The sequence below is a fragment of the Osmerus mordax genome, chromosome 7, assembly GCF_038355195.1.
Source record: "Osmerus mordax isolate fOsmMor3 chromosome 7, fOsmMor3.pri, whole genome shotgun sequence".
Lineage (NCBI taxonomy): Eukaryota > Metazoa > Chordata > Actinopteri > Osmeriformes > Osmeridae > Osmerus > Osmerus mordax.
In genome coordinates this window covers 13,186,771-13,209,099 of record NC_090056.1, presented here as the reverse complement: position 1 = coordinate 13,209,099, position 22,329 = coordinate 13,186,771, and the positions used below count along the sequence as shown (strand labels likewise).

Genomic DNA, 22,329 nt, shown 5'->3' with positions numbered 1-22,329 from the left:
AATTTATAACAGATCCCAAAAAAGAGCACATCGGATCTCTTCTTTATTCTGTAAATGTTTAATAGTTGGTGCTATTACAACAATTGCTGTTACTACAATCGTTAAAGACTACGTTAAACTATTGCTAAAACTAAGCTTTATCCATTAACAAAACAGACACCTTTTGGTCTTATGATATGGCCTCAAAATAACAGTGAACACTGAAAGTAAATACCAAGACACCATGTTTACTTAATGGGTTGTTTATTAAGGCTTGAATTCTTCTCAATGGGAAAGGTGATCCATTAATTTCCACTGACAGAACTGCAGTGTTCTATTTAAATTGTTTGCAATTCATGTGTATATATTTTAAATAATCTTTATTTGTCTCTTTCCAGTATTAACTCTGTACTACTCTACTATAATTATAACCATAATACTCATGGCCCTTTATTGCGCAACATATCAACATTTATCAGCATGTGTTGTGAGTCCTGTACTATTAGGCCACACAATCATTACATGCTTTTTCAGCAAAGATAACGTAAAGGCATCTCAGTAGCCTCCAGCTTCATTTCCTTCTCACCTTCATCTACTCTTCTGGCTTCAGTGGTGACAGGGAGAGAGGGATTATAAAACCATTCCAAACTGACTTAAACAGTCGTGTGTATTAGAATAATAAACAGACCAAGTATCCCTAAAAGACTCACAGGGGTATGTGATGACTAGTCAAAGAACAACATTCGGTTTAGGCATGCTGAAATGTGTCGTAATGTCCCCTTTAATAGAACATTGTCAGTTCTTTAATAGCGGCTACACTGGCCACTGAAAAGTAAAATACAGCTTTTCAAAAAATTTAATATTTCAGAATAGGTGAAAAGTGTATCAGTCATACTATCTGGAACAGACCTCTGGCAAATACAGAAGCTGATATTACCTCAACATGATCATGTGATTGTTCAAACCTGACACTGTTGGACAATAAGTCAGTCATAACAGTTCTGCTGTAGACTCCCTACACTGCTGAGAACCACCCGGCAATAGAGGCCCTCCGACTGGTATTCATTAGAAACACTGACCTTTTGGGGCACGGTATATTTGGCTAAAGTGCTTTGCACACACACAGCATACAACTCAAAATAACAAAACAAAAACATAGCATATAAGATATACGTATGTTCTGACAACTCACACCATCCAGAAGGTGACAATGTTGGAACTCTGTTATGGGTAGAAGACCGTTGTCACTGCTCTGCAACACACAAGGTGACATCGCGTTCAAAATATTCTGGTGATGAGTGCACACAGGTCTGTATGTTACCAGTTTGATATGTAGGGGTAAGCATTTCCCCATTCTGATAGAAGGGAGTTAAAAAGATAAATACTAGTTGTTTTGTAAGAATGAGTCACTCCCCCCCCCCCCCCCCCCCCATCAACCACTCACAACCAGGCTGTACGGTGTTTCAACATAATGTAATCTGGACTGACCAGTTTGCAAGACAGCACATTCTATAATTAGTGTTCTGTATTTTAATGTTCAACCACCAATAAATGTATCTGTCTTCCAAGTATACCTGATTCTATCACAATACATTTATAAATGACTTAATTTTAGGACACACAAACTATTTAGCAACAACAAAAAACACACAGAAACCATATTTCATTCTTGGTTTTTTTTCTTACTCTTGATAGTAAATCAGTTACATTAATTTCAGGTTATACGTTTTAGGCTTTCTCCATTACTATAGACTCCTACGTTAAAGCTCAGCATTACGAAGGACATGATAGATTTATAGCAAAACCATATTTGAGAAGTAACCCCCCCCCCTACTAAGGATTAAGACAGAATGATGGTGATCAAACAAATAACCACTGTGATTACCAAAGAAAATAAGCAACAAACAATTCATCCAAATGTAGCAGTTACATCACATCATTCTAATTATAAAACAATTAATTTAAAATGGCGGGTGCTACAATTCTCTCAGACTGGATTGCGTACACAAACTTTAATCTCCCGATGTAACATACAAAACCCCTTCATGATGAACATCATTTATCAAAAGAACCTAAAGTGGAGGGGTGTGAGGGATGTAAATAGTACAATTTTTGATTCAAATCATGAGTTCCGCAGTGGATGACACACCAGTTATTTCCTTCCCAGAGGCCTTTGCATCTCCTCCTTTGAAATGTCGAGTCTGTGTGACTTCCTACTATCCCTGATATTTCCAGCACTGTCAGTTATAGAACGGTTCTTTTGAGAAGTCATCAATAACTAGAAAATAAAACATTAAGGCTCCAGAAAAGCAGGTTTCTGAACTGCAGTAGTCAGCCAAAAATATAGATTTTGTGGATCTGAATGAAAAATAGATAAACCACTGAAGTCTTATTATCGCACAGTTCCAAGTCCGACGTTGCCTTTTGGATCCTCCAACCCTGTTGGCACAGTCAAACCTCTGAAAAATGGCAACACCGCCCCCCAATGGATAAATAGGGGCAGGACACATCTGTTCCTGATTGTACTGAGATATAAAGTGGCAGATTTTTTTCCCTCCATGGTGCAGTCAAACCCTGATTCAATTTGAAGAGTAGAGAGGGGCAGGAGAGGACTTGACAAACCCAGTCTGACGAGAGAAAATTACACGATGAAAAGAACGGAAAATTAAAAATGTGACGTAAACAGTGCGGTGGTGGCTAGGTAATACATGGAATCAGCTTGTTATCCCTGCACAAGAGGTGGGTGGTATCTGGAGCTGAAAGCGCAAGTCTTGACGGTGGCAGAGAATCACCAGGATTAAATAGAAAAAAGGGCTTGTTTGTATCTTCATATTCTTCTGTCTTTTAAATCAAACGTCCTAGTGTAACTGTTGATTAAGCCGAGGATAAATGTGCTCTACTGTTTACTCCTGTTTTGGCGCTCCTGTGGGACAGAAGACAAGAGACAGTAATTAGAAGAAGAAAAAAAAGACAAACTGAACGTTTTTGAAACAAGCTAAATATCTGGCCTCCACACAGATGTGAGGACTGTGTGTAAGTGAAAAATGTTTCATTCAGCTAAGCTGAACACCCCAGGTATATCAAAACACAAAATTGACCTTTCGTATGCAAATAAAGAATACACCTCTTGAAAGGTTTTGTGGATTAAATAAGCACTTATATAATCAATTTGTGGACAAATGACAATGTCTGGTAACCTACACGTCACAATCTACATCTAACATGAAACTGATTATTAACACAGTAGCTTAATATAATTCCAGTAGCACAGAGCTAAAAATGCCAAATGCATGTTCCACAAAATATTTCAAATAACCTATAAACGAATACATGAGGTTTATTGCTTTGCATGCGATTAGAATGTAACAAGGATGCAGATGTGTCTGACCAATAGGCGCTTTCGAGAATCCACATGAGCTCTGGTTAGTATCGTTAGTATTAGCTGCCTTGCTAATGAAAGCTCTCTCTCAAAAAAAAAATTTGAATTCTACACAACCTTACATTTCTTTTGCAATCTGGCGCTGTGCTAAATAGCAATCCGGTGAAAAAGTATCCGGTGTCTTTTATATGTTTATCCTTAATATTTGTACTTCTTTTGTCTTTTTGTATGTGGAATTATTTCTAATACTAATATACATTAGTGTCATTTTTTACATTCCAGTTCAGGGGAGAAAAAACGCTTGTTCTTTACCTGATCCAGCCGAGACCGGGTCTGGACGGGCGCTGGTTCAAAGTTCTGTCAACAGGAAGAATGAGCGAGAAGAGTGAGAAGTCAGACACACTGTCCTAGTGAGGCAAGCAATACATTGCTTCATTATGAAACCAAAAAAACAAGGTCTATTAGGTTTAGTCTACAAGACCTCAACATGGTTGAGCGCTTCACCCACCTTGCGCACCTCCTCCTCCTCCTCTTGCCTCTTCTCATAGTGGGAGAAGTCATCAAAGATGGAGGTGGTGTGTTTGTAGCTGGCGATAATCTTCAACACCTGCTTGGCCTTCTCCAGAGGGACCTCCTGGGTGTCACGTGAGTTGGTCACCGGCTTGTTGTCATTGTTCTCCAAGCGGATGTGGCGCAATTGGCTGTTGGGCACATCCTTGACAAACAGCCAGTCCACATCAAACTTGCCCTTCCACTTGTCCTGTGCCCAAACGCCTGCACTAGTGCCGTAGTCCACGGGCGAGCGCATTTCCGCCACGCCACAGAAGTGCCCACTGCCGTTGACGCTGTACAGCAGGTAGACGGGGCCTTTGCCGTTCATGGTCCGGAAGGCTCCGTCCAGGCGCTTGTTGCCGTGCTCTGTGCTGCACCAGATGGAGTACTTGATGGAGCGGTGGATGTCGTCCTCAGAGTAGCTTTTGATGATGAACACACGTCCATTTTTCAGGTTCCACTCAAACTCCTTGGGGTTGTAGCTGTGGGCAGCTCGCAGCTTCTCCAGCACAGGGTGGGAGTCTACACCTGGACCAGATCCTGGAGGTACACCCCCTGCCCCTCCATTCCCCACACCGCCCCCACTGGAAGAGCCACTGCTGTCCATGCTGCCCCCACCATACCCGGGGTTTCGGTTGCGTGGGGCAATCCAGCGGGTCTGAGGCAGTGGAGCTGAGGTGTGGTTCTGGTAGGACTGAGGAGGGGGAGGGCCCTGCATGGTCATCTGCTGCACAAGAGACTGAGCTGACTGAAGGGATTGTTGAGGGGGAAGCGGGAGTCCATGGGGGAGGTGAGGATGGCCATGTGAGTGGAGCTGCTGCTGGTGCTGATGTTGGTGGTGAAGGGGCAGAGGGGGGGCCACCTTGGTTATAGGCCCTTTGTTATCCCATGTACCAATGTCCATGTTGTGTTTGATGGGTGGTGGTGGCAGGGCTCCCCCAGGCATAGGCATGCCAGGTTTTGTCTTGGCCTTCAGTTGCTGCGGCTTGGCTGGTTTGCTGGCAATCGCAGCCCAGGATGTAGGCTTCGGAGGAGGCATACCTATCGGAGTCCCTCCATTACCAGTGGCAACCGCTGCAGCCACATTTCCTCCACCACCACCAATCACAGAGCCCAACCCCTTCACACCAGAGCCACTTCCCGTCACATCCCCACCAATCTTTAACCCTAGCATCCCCTGCTCTAGACTGTTCATGCCCGGGGCCTTGCTCAGGGTGTCACTGTGGAATCCTGTCTGGCCATCAGGGACTAGTGTACCTCCTAGAGAGCTGGGTGGGTAGCTATAGCTGCCCCCGTAGGCAGAGCTTTGAGTCTGCTGGCCTTGAGACCCACTAGTACCCCAGGCTGAGAAGGCTGGGTTTTCAGGGAAAAAGTTAAACCTATGAGGATATATACTGCTACCAAGACCCCCAGGCTGCCCAAACACAGTGTCATGCATGAAGTGATGGTCTCCATTGCTGAGTGGCGCATAGGGTGTCAAGTAAGGAATAGGAGGGTCACCACCAGTAGACCATGGGGCCTCACTGAGAGGGTAGGGGAATCCAATCGAGGGGGCATAGTAGCTGGACAAGTAGGGGTCAGTCATGGATTGATAGCTGTTGTTCTACCGAAAGAAAATAGAGAAATTAGAGCATACAGGGTGTTGGTGCACACAATGTGAACTCAGTATTTAAACAAATCCATGAAAGATAAGGACACCGAAGGAGACCAAAAGAATCCTCACCTGATTAGATTGGCCAGTGAGATATGGCTCAAAGTCATTGTCATGGACAGTTTCTTTCTGGTGGAGGGAGCCGTTTTGGACTGAAACCGGAAAGACTGTTTGATAATACGTTTATTTAGCAAGATTCATATCAAATGAACACAACTGTTTCATACCAATACACTGAAAATAGTAAATTTCCTGTCCATTTTAGTTACAAGCACGAGTAAATATTTAGCTCAATATATACTAGCTTGTTTAAAAATGTGACGAATAAAATCGATAATTCTTAATTTTGGTGTCACAATATAAGTAATCGTGAGCTACAGAAATGGCAATGTTATTACATCGCAATAAAATCTCAGATAAGGAATGACATTAAGTAGCCTAACCATTGATTTGGCCATCCAGACCTTTATAAGCTAGTGCTAACCAGTTAGGCATGTCAATGTTCATAATATTCTTTAGACCTTGTGCTAGACATGCAGGCAATTTTCCTTACCTTTAGCATCTTGTCCTTTTGACGTCTTCATGACCAAATAGACATGTGAAAGGGGGAATGAAACTTAGTGCATGTAATTTTAAACACAAAGCTAACCTAGATAGCTAGACAGGTAGACAGCTAACAAACTTGTTCCTGGCGTTGTCAATTTCGATCAGCTAATTTGCTAAGTTTAAAATAACAAAATCATACATTAACTTGGCGACCAAACTTGCCAGAAGAAGCTACTAGCTAGCTAGTAAGCTAACACACTGAAGTTATCTGCTTGGATAGATTTGAAGCACATCCCCCCTTCTCTGAAAAAGGCAGGCCTAGCTTGATACTACTGAATGGAATTATTCTCACAAAATACGACCGACCTACCTGAGGGTCAATACTTGTGGCAGACATAATTCATCAAGCAAGCCGCCGGATTCGGTTGTAGATCCTTGATTAGACGTGTTCCCTTAAGAGACTGCGTTTTCCTCGGATCCTGTAGCTAGCTAGGACTAGCTTCTGTAGCACAAGCTAGCTGGCCTCGCTAAGCTTGCGAGCTCTTGCTTGCTACGTTACAGTAACCAGCACCTTTTGCCAGCACCAACTTGAGTTCAACTGCTAAATGCTGCAAGTGCCCTTCTCAGTTTAAATCCAATCTGGTGATATCTTGGTGAAACTATAGAATCAGTCCGCTGTTGGCATTAGCACAGTAGGGTTTCTAGCAGTTATATTCCCCTCTACGGGCAAAATTTCAGTTATTGTGCTTTGATGGCCCTGTTCACTTCCCCCAATGGCAGGTTCATCCGGGGTCTTGGTATAGGAAATTGACGTCAGCAACAAACCAGGCGCGGTACGTCGACGGCAAAACATCGGAAGTCACTCATGTTCAATGCAATGGGTGCGGTAATCTTGTTTCTTCGACAGCGTTGTGCGATTTGTTCGCTAGCGCTGCCGCGACGACGCTCCAGCGCGGCAACCAATGTTGGGCGAAAATTGATATTTCATAACGTACCATAAAGGAAGCCTTGCACAAACTGTATTGACTATAAACTGTAATTAATTCAACTTGACTGTCTCAACCATTGTATATTCTGCATTATCTGCCTTTATTCATGCCCAATGCAAAGGCAATCAGTGCACTCTGCATTGAGTAGGTTAGTGCAAACTAAGCGGAATCAGCCGCTAGAGGTAGTTTTTTCTTGCAGGTGTTTGGAATAAGGTAAACCGTGGCCTTTTCCTTGCTTTTGTGGTCTAATGCATTTTCTATTTCTCATACCCTGGCAATTCCTACGATGCTTTTTATTAATAGATGTGCTGCAATTAGCTTGCCAACGTTTCATGACAGCTCAGTGCATTGATATGTTCTTCAGAACTATATGATTTGTTCACAAGTTATGTTGTTTTTAGCTAAGCAGTAATTTTTTTTAAATAGACCCTCTTGAGGACTAAAATCACCAACACAAGGTGACAGGAAAGCTTAATTAGTTTGATTTAAACTCACTACTCAAACTCAAATCACAAAAAAAAAACTACAGAACACATTTACAAATGTCACGAGGTAATAATGAGAAGGAAAATTTCACAAGGTAAGAAGAATCTTTTTTTTGTTGTTGTCTGTTTGCTATTTTCAATTCAAGAAAATGTTGCAGTTATAGGTCAGGCCCACAGTTGACTACTCCTTTACATGTGAGTACACACACGCCACACACACACACACACACAGATGCTTGATAAAAGCACAGATTTCAGTCTATGATCTCTGCACAAATCTATTACAGTGCTTCTGTGTCTGTACCTACAATATAAGTTATGTGGGAAGTAAGTTATGTGAGAAGAACAGTTTTTCAACTCAATGATGTACAACACAGTATAGTGCAGTCCGGCTGTGGTAACATGTGGTAAGAGTGCTGATATAGAGGACGTTGTTTACATTTTTTAGTTCAGATTAGATCCCAAGCACCAGTATTTCATCTGCTTCTTCCTTCTTTGCCCTCCTGGCTGGTTCCTTGCAATCACCATCTTTATTTGTAGTCTAAACAAACAAAAAACACGAAGATAAAATGAGTGAGATAAATGAATATTTATACACAAGGCCCATTTTATAGGCCTGTATGTATTATTATATTTATAAGATAGTGTCTGAGCATATGATGTTACTTACAGTCTATAAACTAAAAGATCAACTGAGATGGTTTTGAAGGATGGTGAAATTCACCAATGAAATTAACTGCAAGAATAACAAAAGAAAATTAATTTGGATGAATAAAGTTTAACAGAAAAATGTTAAACTCAGACATAACTCAGCGCAATAAATAAACGGTTGAGTGAGGCATGCATTGTATTGGTGGGCCTGAATACTAAAGTATGTATTTTTCTCTGTGCTAGTGTGTGTAACAATCAGGCCTTGCAGCCACAGAACACAGTCACTGGAGTACTGAGAGGGCAATCCCTCTCTCACACCTGCACACTGTTAGAGTAATCAGTCCACTCCCCTGCTCCAGTCCTACCAGTCACTACCGTCACTCCTAGCGAAGTCTTGTTAATCTCATGCTGACCATTCGGAGCAATTCTGACCTTGATACTTTGTAATACCGACCTTGTTTTTGCCCACAACCTTGTCTCTGCTCTCCCTGGATTATACCAGGACGCTATGATCCCGAACTTGCCTGTCTAGTGGAACATGAGCTTGCCCTTGACTTCGTCAACCAGTCCTTCCCCGCCAGACCAGCGCTTGTCACCTGACTACCCTTTCGGATCTCCTCCCTTGCTCTGATTTATCTGTGTGTGACCTCTGCTTGTCTGACTACGTCTAATAAAGCCTGCACTTGGATCTGGTACCCTCTGTCCTGGGAGTCTGTCCGTTACAGTGTGTTTATGTGTTGACAGAATTTTGAACAATATACATACAGCTGTCTTCTTCTTCTGTGAAAGTGCTGACTACATAGCATGCGTAGACAAATCCCAGGAGCTGTAAACACAAATAACAGTTGCACATCACACTGGCCCCTATTTAAAACATTTTCCATCCACGGATGCAATACAGAACAGAAGTAGGCAAATAATTCATTTCAATGAATGATCATTTACATTATTATACAACACATTGTGTTGCAATGACAAGAAATTAGTCATCTGAGCAAATGTAGGAAAGTGTGTATGTAACATTTGTATTGTGTGTGTTTGTGAGTGTACTCACTGATATGAGAAGCTGTACAATGCAGTGGAGGACCTCTATGTATTGGTATTCTAGCCAACAACCTAGAGCAGTGACGAGCTCTGGGTTTTCCAGACTCTGCCACCCTGTGGCAGGGAGGTCTCTGCGCTCACAACTTGGCCCGTTTCCTTTCCACCAAGAGTGATGTGGGGACACCCCAAGAGACAGAATATCACTGTCCTGAAATGACACACCACAACCATTATCAATACGTTTTGTCAAAGGCAGTAATAGTGTGTTTTGTTTGGTACAAAGAGAAGGAATGAATATATTCAATAGCTGCTTTACCAACATTTTCTTAGGGGTACTGCAACTATTCTATTCTCAAAAATTATTTTTATGCTTGTGGGGGGAAATAAATTGCAGTTTAAACAACAAAATACAGAACAGGTCCAAAGTGTTATTGCTAGAACAGCTCATCCACGAGAATGGTTACAACATTAATATGATTATTGAATTGTAAAGACCAGTAACCAACAGAGCCATGGGGTATCTCTACTGTGTTATTGTGGTTGCAAGACAATCCAACGGAGTTTGTGAAGAGGAGTTACAGGAACATATATTGGAGAGCACATAGCGGTTAGAAGCAGGTCTCTAATTATTAAACACACAGGGCCATTACCTTTGAAAGCCCTCCCAGGTCCAAGTACAGACAGCTGACAAAGACATTCCAAGCCACCCACAACAATGTCCAGAGCAGGTACTGAGGAGGTGAGGACATCAGAGGACAAGTTAGGTGAAGGCTGACTTATGACTTATCAAGTTCATCAAATAATTTGTAACAAAGAGCAAACAAATGTTGATATTTGCATCAGTGATGGAGAAATATTGTAATCTTAAGAGTCTGACATGACATTGCCACTCACCAGGACAACATAGCGGGGTCTGTATTGGATAGTACCAAAGAGACCTAAGATAACCATGATTATCTGCAGGAAGTTGATCATGATGGGCAACCACTGGTACCCAAGGAAGTCAAACACCTGCCTCTCCAGAGCAGTTATCTGAAAAAGTCAACATGAGAAAGGAGGAGAGAGTAAATTATATTAAATGGGTAACAAATTAGTATGCATGCATCAATGTATGAAGAAGTCCGTTTTTTCTTCTTCTGTACTCTCAACTCATGATCTGAAGCAGTTGTAACCTGTTACACAACCATCTTTCTCCTGTCTATCCCACAAAGCATAGTACTGATTTTTCAACCAAGTTGTCAAGGTTACTGAGCCATGGGGGACAAAGCATGTTTCAGAGGCAGACCAGGGATGTGAGCCCTGTCCTATGAGGTTGCCTCTCAATCAGTCAGAACGGGGGGCAGGGTGGGAAGAAAGAGAGGAGACAAAGTAGCAGCAGCCTTTTAGAGTGGGGGTTGTCTGTTTCTCTGTTGAACCCCAACTGAATAAAAAAAAAAAAAACGTTTTAGAGTTGACCTAAGTAGGAGTGGTCAGGGACGGAGAACAAAAAATGATTAAATAAAAAATTGGTCATTTAATAATGAAATAATGTGGTAAAGCAGTATTAATAACGAGAATAAACTATTACTGGCCAGTAACTACTAGTATTTCTTTTCACATAGAAAGATAATAATCGAGTAGACTATCAACCAAAGGAAAATAATCTAAAGAAATACTGTGTGCACATGTAATCGTTTCTCAACAGCATAATACCAAAGTAATGGCTGAAAAATAAGATAACTGTAACACGGCTTTGCAGGTGTTTTTTTTGTTTTGTTTTTGTTTTGAAAGTCGGAGCATCATGAGAGGAAAATGATCTCACCAACTGGAGAGTACAGAGGAAGATCAGCATACAGCGACCAGAACAGCACCCCATTTTCTCTGTATATAAGTCAGTCCAAGACGTGAATCGGAGTTGCAAACTGGTAAAAAGACATTTCAATTTCAAAAAGGAATTTATTTTAGTCCCATTTTCAAATGCGTAAACGAGGACGATCTGTATAGCGAGACACTGCAAGATGGACTGAGAAGAAAAACACGTCGTAGGCTACCCATGTGAAGCGAGGAGGGGGAGGGTAGAGGCAGGATTGAAGGAGAATAGGCCTACTCACTGATGCTCCATAGGTGGGGGACTGATAGCCTACCCTCTGCACTAGTGAAAAGAATCCAGTAGGTGGAGTTAGACAACTGGAAAGCAGAGACGTTCGCATCTATGTCGGAGAATGACACCAATGTGAAGCCTTATCGGTCGTCATCGCTTGTCATATCCACGACCACGAGACAATGATATTAAGCAACTTAGATCATTTAAAAGCTCGATCGACCAATGCAGGCCTAAATGTATCATAACTATATGGTTTTATGGCCTACGTAACCTTCTTATTTGCTAAGGCCTATTGTTCCATGTGCATTGAATGTCCCCGTCCCATCTATTGGAGATTCGATAACCAAATATTTTAGGAATTATTTTATCCATACAAACATACTGCACAGCAGAAATGTGGCTACTACAAACCATGAGACATTTTATTTAAACTCCATTCATTCAATCCCCGACACTTCTCAGCCCTTCCGATTGATGACGCTAGACGCAAAAGACAAAATCATAATTGGGGGTCTCCAGTTCTCTCCGTCACATGGAACCACAGCCATGCCGAGGAATTGAGAGCAGGCTATAGGGATGGAGGGGGCTTAAAAACTGTGGAGGAGACTATCGGTTCGACATAACATTGGGCGGAACATAGTCGTTTGTGTACTTGCTTTTCTCTTCGGAAAAGGAGACAACAGGGCGCGTGAGGGATTGTGGGCGTCGTAGAATGCCAAATGCAATGCTGCATTTATGTTTTCACATGAGAACGAGACCCAAGCAATCGACTTTGATTGATTATGCTTGCGGAGAGTGCATGGTCCGAGTGGAAGCAGAAATTGAAGAAACCGACCAAGGTAGATGCTGCGCGCCGTCGCGCCTCCAGAATCTTTGAACTGAGTAAGTAACGCAATGGTCTGCCCAAATGTCGCTGTCAGCCTGGGAAATACCCATCTCTTCCCATAAGTGCATATATATTTAGTTGAATGTACTTCAAGATAAGCCTAATAATGCATGGTAGGTATATATTTGGGGCTCCAGCAGTTTGCACAGCTCGATTCTTTGTGTTCACAGATCCACCACCGTTACATCTGATAGCCATACGATTATTACAGACACGTGTGCAGGATTTCCAGTTACTGCATTGCCTTTTGTGATTCGACGTTGTTAACCAGTTCATCAGAAGACTTGACTGTTATTTCATGTGTGGAACATTCAAAGAGACGCCTTCCGATGAAATGTAACTGATATCACCTTGTATTTGAGTCGACTGTGTGAATCATTAAGGATAATTAACATTAGACCCATATCATTAATGGTTTGCCCCCTCCCATCCCTCTTAAAAGGTGGTGTGGGGGACTGGCTTTGTCGTGTGCGTTGCAACCTGACCTCAGGGACTCAACGCTGCGCGCATACATTTCGCTTTGATCTTCAAATGATTCAGAAATGCCTTGATGATCACGGAAGAACCATCAAAATAAAGATCAACTGCTTTTTATCTGACAAGTGTTTCAAAGTGATGGTGGGAGCACACAGCATCAATTTGAAGCTTATTTGAACAGATAAAATGGCATTCGTGGTTAATATCGCTACCTGGGCATGCCACATTCGACTTTCATCTCTAACCCTCTGTTCACACCCAGGTTTGCCTGTCAGCTGCTATCACTGGGTCCGCTCTGTGTTTTTATAACCTGTTGTGTACAGAATCGTCGCCGTTTGAGATGTCAGGGTTCTTTCTCACTGAAGAGATGGGAAAGCCCGTTCTAACCGCGACGTGGTAGCATGGGCGCGAATCATTAAACCACAAATACCGTATGATTGATTCTCAATGAGGGGGTTGAAGAGGAAATATAACAACCCCTCTTGATGCAGCGCCCTTGCGTGGGTTTATTCGTAGAATAAATGTAAGTAGAATTTGGGTTGGTTTAACACTACTGTCAAGTGAATAGAGATCAGAGATTTGGCTTTTTATGTTAGCACCAGTGAGTGCACAGGCAACCCAATTGGAGTTCAATGAAAGACACTCACAAGACAGTCACGCAGTGGGCTAAGCTTGTCTCATAATTAGCCTATTCATAGTACCTGTGGATGAATAAATTAGACATGCAAATACACATGAATGTTACAACCTTTTTGACCAATTCACATAATCATGCAATCTTTCACACACCAAAGACGTTGGTCTTGCCCTCCCAATACTCAATAACAACTTTTTTTCTTGCAAGCTCAATAAGGAAAGTGCCCTAACTCTGAGGAGAGAGACATTTTGGGGGGGCACTGGACACCTAGATTTGAGGCAATAGAGACAGAATAATTTGGATGGTTTTGATGACTAATGTTCCAGTTTGTTACTTCTCCTCTCACCCCCCGACCTGACTCACCCTTCCCCTGGGCTGTACAGGTAGGACAACAACAGGCCATGCGTCTACAAACAGGGACATGCGGAGGAACATATTTCATCTGACTGTTCTGGTTCAAGGGCTCAGTGTTGTGAGTGCCGTAGACGGGGGGATGTGGTCCATGGCTTGGGAGAGGGCTTTTGTTTAGCAGGCAAGCTGCTGGTGGAGGGCCATTTCACTGCTCTGCTCTGAGAACTACGTCCAATTGGTTGGCTCGGAGAAAGCTGCTCCAGGGCCAGAGATTACACTGCAGTGCTGAGGCGTCACTCTGCCTGAGCACCGCAGGGGGAGGCAGGGGGATAGAGAGAGAGAGAGCTACTGAAACCGTGTGTGAGAGAGAGAAGAATGGGTGGGGAAGTGGACAGACTGAGACAGGAGAGTAAGGCAGGGAAACCTAGTTGTTAGAATATGACAGGCTCTTCTCATCATCAGCTTTCTTTTAGCTTCTTCAAACACCTGCCACAGGACACCCACGCACAGACTGATGTTCCTGGCTGTCTCTCTCTTTTCGTCTCACCCTGCCACCCCCTGCTTTTCTCCCCTTCACCATGCTCCTGACACTCTATCTCTTCTTGGTTCCAATTAGAAACTCATTCAGATATAGAAAGACATACATTGGTCAACATTGTGAATTAATATAATATTCAGAATAGGTTCAAACCTCCAAGGTGTCAATGTTATAGACATGGCCATGAAATATAATGAGATTGTAGAGGAACGGACAGCATGCCAAGAACATCTGAACATTTGATTAGAAGCATTGAAACTCCATCTTTTTCCCTAAACCCCCTACTGTTGTGCCATGCTATAAATTGTCTGTTAGTTGGCATTACTGGAAGTAGCTAAAGTGAAGATGTAAATGTTTTAAAGTGTGTCGTCCTAATATGTTCATTGGATTACCAAGTGTTCGCACAAAAAAAACAGGATCAGAAAAAAAATTCTGACTAAGGTGTACTAATATTAATCATAACATATACGTCTGGAGTCAAGGAAAGCACTGCATGTTTTTGTACTTGGTCTAGGCAACTGCACCTAACATGATTTTTGGAGGCATGAGAATGAATGAATCTTCTTCCACCTGGTTGTACAATGTATCAAATATTCCCTCATAGGATTCTACAGATCACCAAATGGCAATACTAAGGCTGATTTATTTGAGCTGCTTCAGCCATTTTGGATTACCACACAAGTATGCTAATGAGGTACAATACCATCCATGTTAGCACATACCAAATTGGCACATAGGTTGTAAAAATCCACTGCATTGTGGTAAAGGCACTTGATGCTGTACAGAAATAAATGTAAGTATATATATTATTTTGTCCTTGAAATATGTTGTACATATCTGTTAAAGACAAGTAGGACAATGTACAGTAGCTGTTGGCAAAGAAGGATCTCTGTTTGGAAGCCCTTATTTCCATTTGGTAGTCCATCATTCAGAGCCTCATCTGTTCTGAATGGGAGTGGACGATGTCAGGACATCACTCATAACCCCAATTGTCATAGCACACTTGCTCTTCACTTGATAGTTTAAAACTGAAGGATTCCCTCTATTCTCTTTGGATATAGATATCCTCTGTTTCACACCAGACTGTAAAACAATTATACTTCCTTGTCTGTTTCACCCCAGACTGACTGAACACTTTGCTGTGACTCAGAAATCATTTTCATATTTATGCTGTTGTGCAAGAATTATGAAAGCATTGAATAGATCACAATAAACACAGGGAGGAATCTCAGTTGCTCATCTTGTTATGTTTGTCAGTAACTGTGTGTGTGTGTGTGTGTGTGTGTGTGTGTGTGTGTGTGTGTGTGTGTGTGTGTGTGTGTGTGTGTGTGTGTGTGTGTGTGTGTGTGTGTGTGTGAAGCATGCAGACCCACAGGGTACTCTGAACTGTCACCAGATACCTGCTGTCAATATGAGATATTGTTGTTCTCCTTCCATATCCTTGGCCTACAAAGTTATTTTGCGGTTCATCTGCTGGTTGCAGGATACAGGTGAGATACCTGATGTGTGTGAACCTGCCAGGGTAATAGAAGATCAAGCATCCCCTCAAACCCTCAGAAGCTGGGGAGGAGACAGATGCGGGTGAGAAACAGAACAGTCAATGGAGAGGAAAACATGGAAGGCAGGAGAGAGGAGGACTGAGCCAAGGAGGGGTGGAGAGACTGGAGGTTTTCCTGGGTTGGTTGAAAAAAGAAATACTGTCAAATACATACCCTTTCAGTCTAATCAGGTGCTAGGCAAATAAAGGGAAATATATTGTCATCTGCTGTGATACATGGTTCCACTGTTTGTTGTGCAGCACCAACAAACAGCACTTTGATATTTTGTGACAAGTTTGTGTGTCCTATCACAGTGGGAGTCTTTGACTTGGCCTCGTTCCTTGTGGCCTGAGTTTATTTACACTTGTATTGGCATTGGTTAATAGCAGTTCCTCTTTTCCTTTATACGAAGTTGTAACATGTTCCTTGTCTGTTTGTTTGCCCCAGTTCTGCTGACTTGCTGTTCAATGCGCTTCTGTAAAAAGATCAGATGAGCACAGTATCAAGCAACCTGTACTCTCTCCCTCCTCTGTTTGGTAGATCCCAGGGAGACTGTGGCGCTTCCCTGTGTGCATGTGTGTAAGGGTGTGAGTGTGTGTAAGGGTGTGAGTGTGTGTGTGTGAGAAAGTGAGCGTCAGCGCTCCCACATGGCCTCCATGCAGGACGGGCTGAACTTCACTGCTCCTCCCTACGGCAAGGTCCTGCTGCTGGGCGCTATCGCTGCTGCCTCAGCCTTCGTTGTCACTATCCTGATCGTGGTGCTCTGTGTGGGCTGCCAGAGGTGAGAGCCCCCCCCCCCCGAAAGATTACACCCCTAAACACACATACTCACACACAAACACACAGACAAGGTTTAACATACTGTAATTGATATCTTTTTTTAGGAAAGGGAAGGCTCATAATGTTTCCGGCGAGGGTGGTAAACACAGGTTGATGGACATGGTGAGCATTAATCTGCAAATCCTTACTGCAGCCCCCTACTCTATCACTGGCATGATACTTTAACATGTACGTATCTGTGGACCATAGAGACCCCCCCTCCCCCCCCCCCTCTCATGGCTGGTCTGTGTGTTCTCAGGGTATACTCAGGCAGTCCAAGCTGCGCTCCATCAGCAAGTCGGACACTGAGATGAACAAGCTAAACTGCAATGGCAAGAGTGAGTTCAACATTTACTTGTTGGGGTTCTAAAATCTTCAAATGTTCAGTCAGTCCCAAACACGTGTGACACATTTTCGGTAAAAAAAAAAAAGAAAAAAAAGATCTTCTTCCTTTCCCAGACAACGTCCTCATTCGCATGCCCCCTGTTGATACCAGATGCTGTGAGCTGCCAAGGAGCTTGTTTCTAATTGACTATGATGTCTGTTTGCTTTACAGAGGCTTCTAAAAAGAATCGTCCAGCCAGTATGGATCTTCTTCTGCTGCCCAGCCGCAGGTCCAACTCAGACCTGCGCTCCCAGGGCCGCCAGCTGCCCCAGATTCCCTCGGGCACCGGAGAGGACGGGGAGCACACCTACTCCGAGGTGGGGCACCGCTCCTCTCCCAAACGTGGGACTGACGATACCCTTTACGCCATGGTTGGCAGGGCTGGTCAGACGGACACTCCAGCCCCCCCGGCTGTCCCTGCCAACACCCCAGCACCCCCTGACCTAGATGGGGATGGGGTGGAAGGGGGGCTGCCTGAGCAGGAGCCAGTGGCCCAGGTGATGGCTCCACCCCACCCCCAGGATGCAGCTGAGTACGCCTGTGTCCGGAAGCTGCGCAAGGCAGACAAAGCCCCCCAGAAGAGGGATAGCGGGACGGATATGGGGGAGCCACCGGCTCCACCCCCACGCCACGCCCCACCATCACACCCTGCCCCTCCACCGCCACACCCTCATAGCCAGAAGATGCCCCGTAAGAACATGGAGGCTTTCAATCTTCCTAGTTTCCCCAAGGTTAGTGACCCAAATATACAGTGTGAAAATGATTAACAATGATTGATTGAGAAGTTGTATGTGCCTCACGTTAGCCAAGTGCACATATATACATGTTTGCACACAACCTCCATGTGTGTGTTTTGTGTCGTGCTGTGTCTGCATGTGTGCATGCAGAGAGTATACATTAGTGTTCACGGTATAGATTTCTGTTCTCTCAGCAGTGCCTCTCAGTCTTGGTGGATGGAGTATGAATGACGCAATTCATTGAAATACACTTTAGTAGTGCATAGACAATGCTGCTTATAGTAATGTCGAACGCACAGCAAGCTGCATCATTCATTCAGCAAATTTCAATATAATATGTCAACAAATATGCACTTCTCAAAGCTGTTGGGAAATGCAGTATTTTTTAAATGTCAAATATTCCATGTGTCTCAATATTATGCAAATTGTCTTTGCATAAACCGCCTTGATCCTTGATCACCTCATATTCCCATCTGCAAGGATGTTGAAGCAAGAAGGGATGCACATTAATATGAATACTTACTGTATATATATATATATATATATATATAGCATATGTTCATCTGCTAGTTACCATTGTGTTTTGTTTAATGACGCTATGGCAGTCAGAGGGAACACAACTCATGTCATAGCGTGCCTGTTTCCAGGCCAGGGATCTGTATCTGCGACCTGATGGAAGCAGTGTGAAGAATGGGTTGAGGGGGTGCCTGGGGTCATGTTCAATGGTACTTGCTCTGCACAAAATGATTATCTTGCCAAACCATTATGGAGTTGGTTCCTATTGGAGGCAGTTAACATGTTGAAGAAACTGGGGGAACATGTAAGCCACAACAGAAGGTGGGGGAGAACAGAAAGCGCTTTGAGTTTGCAGATGGCGGAAAATCTTTGTTGGGAGCGTCTGTGGATGTCAGTGGTGTGCTGTTCAAAGCTCAGTTTATTGTCCGGGGTTAGTCTGAGGTATCTGAAGCACTACACCGTCTCAACAGCTTCATTAATGATGCAGGTGGGGTTGTGGGTGGAGCTGTGCTGTGTGTGCTGGAATTGTTAATGATCAATTCTGAAACTGCATGTGGGATTGGCAGAATACTTATTATAACATTGGGTGACAAATTCCTCGCTTTTCTGATTGGCTGACAGGAAGCAGTATTTATGGGTAATGGCGAGCAGTACATCTGGAAGCCTCCAGAAGATGATGACATCACCATGCTCCAAAACAAGCCTTTAGGCCCTCTGAGTCCTCACAGTGGAGAGAATATCATACAGCCATCCACAGCTGTGGTGAGTCGGGATGGAACGAGAGCTCTTTGTTGTTGTTTACAATGCACAAACTATCTGTGTTTGTCTCTTTGTGTGTGCAGAGTCTGTATGTTCATATCTGATTTATTTGTACTGAGTGTGTTCCTGTTGGCCTGCAGGTTGCAGAGATGTACTCAAAGGTGTGCAAGCCGGGTAAAAAGAAGAGAACTGTGCCTGGGTCTCCCCCAGCCAACAGTGGCTTCCGGACCTTGGGGCGTGGCGACCGGGAGCGAGATGGGGGGTTCAGTGTGGTGGTCAAGCCCCAGACATGGGCCCCATTGGAGGGAAAAGCAGTTGGAGGACCCCCCGGCATATTGGATGACCACTGTTATGAGTCCATTGGGACGGAGGAATGCGATGTGGCCTATGAGGCCATGGATGGAGGTGGCGGCTGGAAGCGAGAGAGGCCCCCCAACACCTGTGCCACACTGCGGCCCCGGAGGAAGAAATCCCAGCAGCCCTTGCAGCAGCAGCAGCCTCCGCCACCACCACCTACGCAGCAGACCCCCAAGTTACAACACCTGCCCGCCAAAGCCCTTCTGCTGCCAGGGGAGAACCTCTATGAGAGCATTGGGGACCTGAAGCAGGGCTCCACCACCTCCAGTACCACCACCATCTTCACCTTCAACGACGGCATGGAGATGTACGTCACAGGGCTTTAAGGCTGACCTGTGCTATGACACCTCATCCCCGCACAAAGAACAGCACAGGGAGAGCAGGTGGAGAAGCCTCTCATGCTCACTCACGCATACTGTTTACATTTGAGTCATGACATCCTGCCTTTCAGAGCCTACAGAGGCCTTAGGGCAATCGAGTTGGCTCGATGACCTGGGTTACAGAAGTCCCTGGGTACAATCTATACCTTAAAATGAATCCAAAGGTAGTAAACAAAACGAAAAGAGCACAACACTAGGACAGAAGTTGTTTCTGTATGATCATTGTAGCACTTCTATTTTAATGCTGTGTATAGCACAATTTAAGGGAAAAGCCTAAATGATTCCCCTATTGTAGTGGGTAGACATTGTCCTTGTCTAACCTGGACCCCAATTAGGAAGTAGCACAGTATTGTGTTCACTCCTTTGGTAGCACTTAGTCTGGGTGTGGCAGACCTTCCCTGTAGTTGGTCAAGATGTGAATCTGGAAGGAATTGAAATGATAATCTAAAGAAGATAAATATTAATCAGAATACTTGAAAGCTCAGGGACCAAGAGTAAAATGAGAGTATAATTACAAAATTGCACACATTTCGCATTCCTCCTAAAATATATAGAAATAATTTTGACCATATTCATATGAAAAGAGGCCAGATATTTTACCCTTTTTCATATTATGTTTCATATTACATGGACTACAAAACTGTCTCCACTGCCGTCTGTAAATGAAGTGTTTTAATTTGTCTATCCTGTTTCTGCACTTTGCCTGCTAAAACTTGCATGCTAAAAAAAAGAAAGAAAATCGAACAAAAAAATCAAGCACCGTCACGTGATACCTATATTGAATGGTTTCTTTTTTTACTGTTGTTGACTGTTTAGTTATTTTAGCGTTGCTTTGTATCTCTTTGAGAGAACTATGTTAAGTAGATTCAGCACATTGGTCACTGAGCCTGTGGCTGTGAGTGGAGTCAGGTTCCTCTCCGCCCACATCTGTGGCTTGTTAACACGAGACTATCAGAACTGCAGATAGGTGGAGGCTGGCCACACCTCTCTTCCTGCTCCATCCTCAGTATCAACACAGTGGACCAATCAACCTGCTGTGTGGTCATACGGGGTCACACCCTGCTGCAGCCGTGGAAGCTGGTTAACCTGAGAACTACTACAGTAGCAATCTTTGTCTTATTGCTCTAATGATGAACATTCTTTTTTCTGTCTCTCACTCTCTCTCTCTCTCTCTCTCTCTCTCTCTCTCTCTCTCTCTCTGTCAGTGATGTCTTTTGGAAAAATATGGAACAAATAAACAACAAGACAGTGATGTGAGCAAAAGCCAATACTAAGGTATAGTTGTTGTTGTTGTTGAGGAGAGTATCTTCTAAACTTGGATACTAAAGAGGAATTTATTTGACCAAATATCCCCAGCACACAATGTGATTATTCTGTATGTTGATGCAATGTGTATGTACGTTACAAAAGAGAAAGAATAATAAATATATAATTGGTGTCAAGAAATCTATCTTTTACTATTATGTTTGATTGTGTTTTTGGAATGACTTTGTCTGGTTACAAAAACGACAAAACAGCTACATTGTGAATTTTGATGTTTTGTTTGTTAATTTTGGAGCCATTTAAGCTATGGTGTGTTCTTTGAAAGCCCAGCTAAGTTTAATGTGGCAGCTAATGTTGTGTGTTTGCTATTCAGACTACAGGGTCTTGTACTCGAAGCGTGTAATTAAGTGCTAAGTGCAAAAGATTGTAATGTTTTATATCAAGATTACTATTCATGAAAATGTCAGTCAAGTTTATACTTTTGTAATAAAGTGGCACTTAAAAAAAATATGACCTCTTTCATAGTTTCACTTTTTAATCCATCCTACATGTGCCTTAAAACCGAATTGCTTCTTTAGGCTAACTGAAAGTAGTTGCAATAACTACTAACTTTTTCAGGCCACAACACAGCTTAAACAAATGTCTTCCCAACAATCCAACCATATGATCAAAGCCATAAATCAAACACACAGCATTCTTTCTGATGCTCCCTCTACACCAAAGATACGATTCTTAAGGTAACATTAGGCAGCTCTGAAATCTGTTTTTACAAAGTACAAGACAATGGATGCTGTTACAGACGAATTCTTATTGCTTCAAAGGCTAACTGTAGCTTTATGAAGACAGATCGTAAATGTTAGAATGAGTGTTTATTGTTGAAGTTGCCCAAAATAACCAAAATTGTAACGAACGACTTAACCAATTATTTTCACAGGGTAAATAATGCACATAGGCCTACATGTCATTTTAATATTCAAGGTTTTTTTTTTTTTCAGTTGTCGCATTTAAGTTCGACCTAATTATCCAAATTCAGTAGCTAATTTTTCCTCTTGTTTGTATGCATGCTCTTTGTGTATACGAATATCCATATTTGTGTGTGCGCGCGCGTGTGTGTGTGAATAGTGGGGTCTGCGTCTGAGTAGCTGTAGAAAAAATAGGTCACCCTTAAAACAAAAAGCTTGCTGTCAACATCGCAACCGTCTGCTGAATTTTCATTGGTGGACTTGTCTCCATAGTAACAGGTTAACCTTGAGGCAGTAGTCACATGGGCAGGCAAGTCTTTCGCTGTCTTCGAGAATACAGCATGCATCGCATGACATCCGTGATC

General features: G+C 43.1%; 3 protein-coding genes across 5 annotated transcripts; 1 reads left to right on the top strand and 2 right to left on the bottom strand.

Moving 5' to 3' along the window:
- Positions 1 to 233: 233 nt before the first annotated feature.
- On the bottom strand, positions 234 to 6,872 carry ythdf1 (YTH N6-methyladenosine RNA binding protein F1). 2 transcript variants are annotated; one of them, XM_067240308.1, is made up of 6 exons: positions 6,478 to 6,872; positions 6,115 to 6,139; positions 5,634 to 5,728; positions 3,867 to 5,513; positions 3,671 to 3,715; positions 234 to 2,902 (listed from the first exon to the last, which is right to left on the bottom strand). In XM_067240308.1, exons 1-6 carry the CDS (start codon positions 6,502 to 6,504, stop codon positions 2,876 to 2,878), a joined length of 1,866 nt encoding a protein of 621 aa, XP_067096409.1. In that variant the 5' UTR covers positions 6,505 to 6,872; the 3' UTR covers positions 234 to 2,875. The 2 variants fall into 2 exon arrangements, with proteins under 2 accessions (XP_067096409.1, XP_067096410.1); XM_067240309.1 differs by having other exon boundaries at positions 5,634 to 5,713.
- Positions 6,873 to 7,678: 806 nt separating this feature from the next.
- nkain5 (sodium/potassium transporting ATPase interacting 5) lies at positions 7,679 to 11,324 on the bottom strand. 2 transcript variants are annotated; one of them, XM_067240192.1, is made up of 7 exons: positions 11,078 to 11,324; positions 10,171 to 10,308; positions 9,927 to 10,007; positions 9,287 to 9,484; positions 8,998 to 9,058; positions 8,252 to 8,317; positions 7,679 to 8,122 (listed from the first exon to the last, which is right to left on the bottom strand). In XM_067240192.1, the coding sequence occupies exons 1-6, from the start codon at positions 11,129 to 11,131 to the stop codon at positions 8,262 to 8,264; spliced, it is 588 nt and encodes a 195-aa protein (XP_067096293.1). In that variant the 5' UTR covers positions 11,132 to 11,324; the 3' UTR covers positions 7,679 to 8,122; positions 8,252 to 8,261. The 2 variants fall into 2 exon arrangements, with proteins under 2 accessions (XP_067096293.1, XP_067096294.1); XM_067240193.1 differs by lacking the exon at positions 8,252 to 8,317 and having other exon boundaries at positions 8,008 to 8,122; positions 11,078 to 11,274.
- Positions 11,325 to 16,433: 5,109 nt separating this feature from the next.
- On the top strand, positions 16,434 to 19,685 carry si:dkey-70p6.1 (uncharacterized protein LOC570575 homolog). Its single transcript, XM_067238987.1, has 6 exons — positions 16,434 to 16,567; positions 16,671 to 16,728; positions 16,865 to 16,898; positions 17,162 to 17,721; positions 18,865 to 19,002; positions 19,143 to 19,685. Exons 1-6 carry the CDS (start codon positions 16,434 to 16,436, stop codon positions 19,683 to 19,685), a joined length of 1,467 nt encoding a protein of 488 aa, XP_067095088.1.
- The last annotated feature ends 2,644 nt before the right edge of the window (positions 19,686 to 22,329 follow it).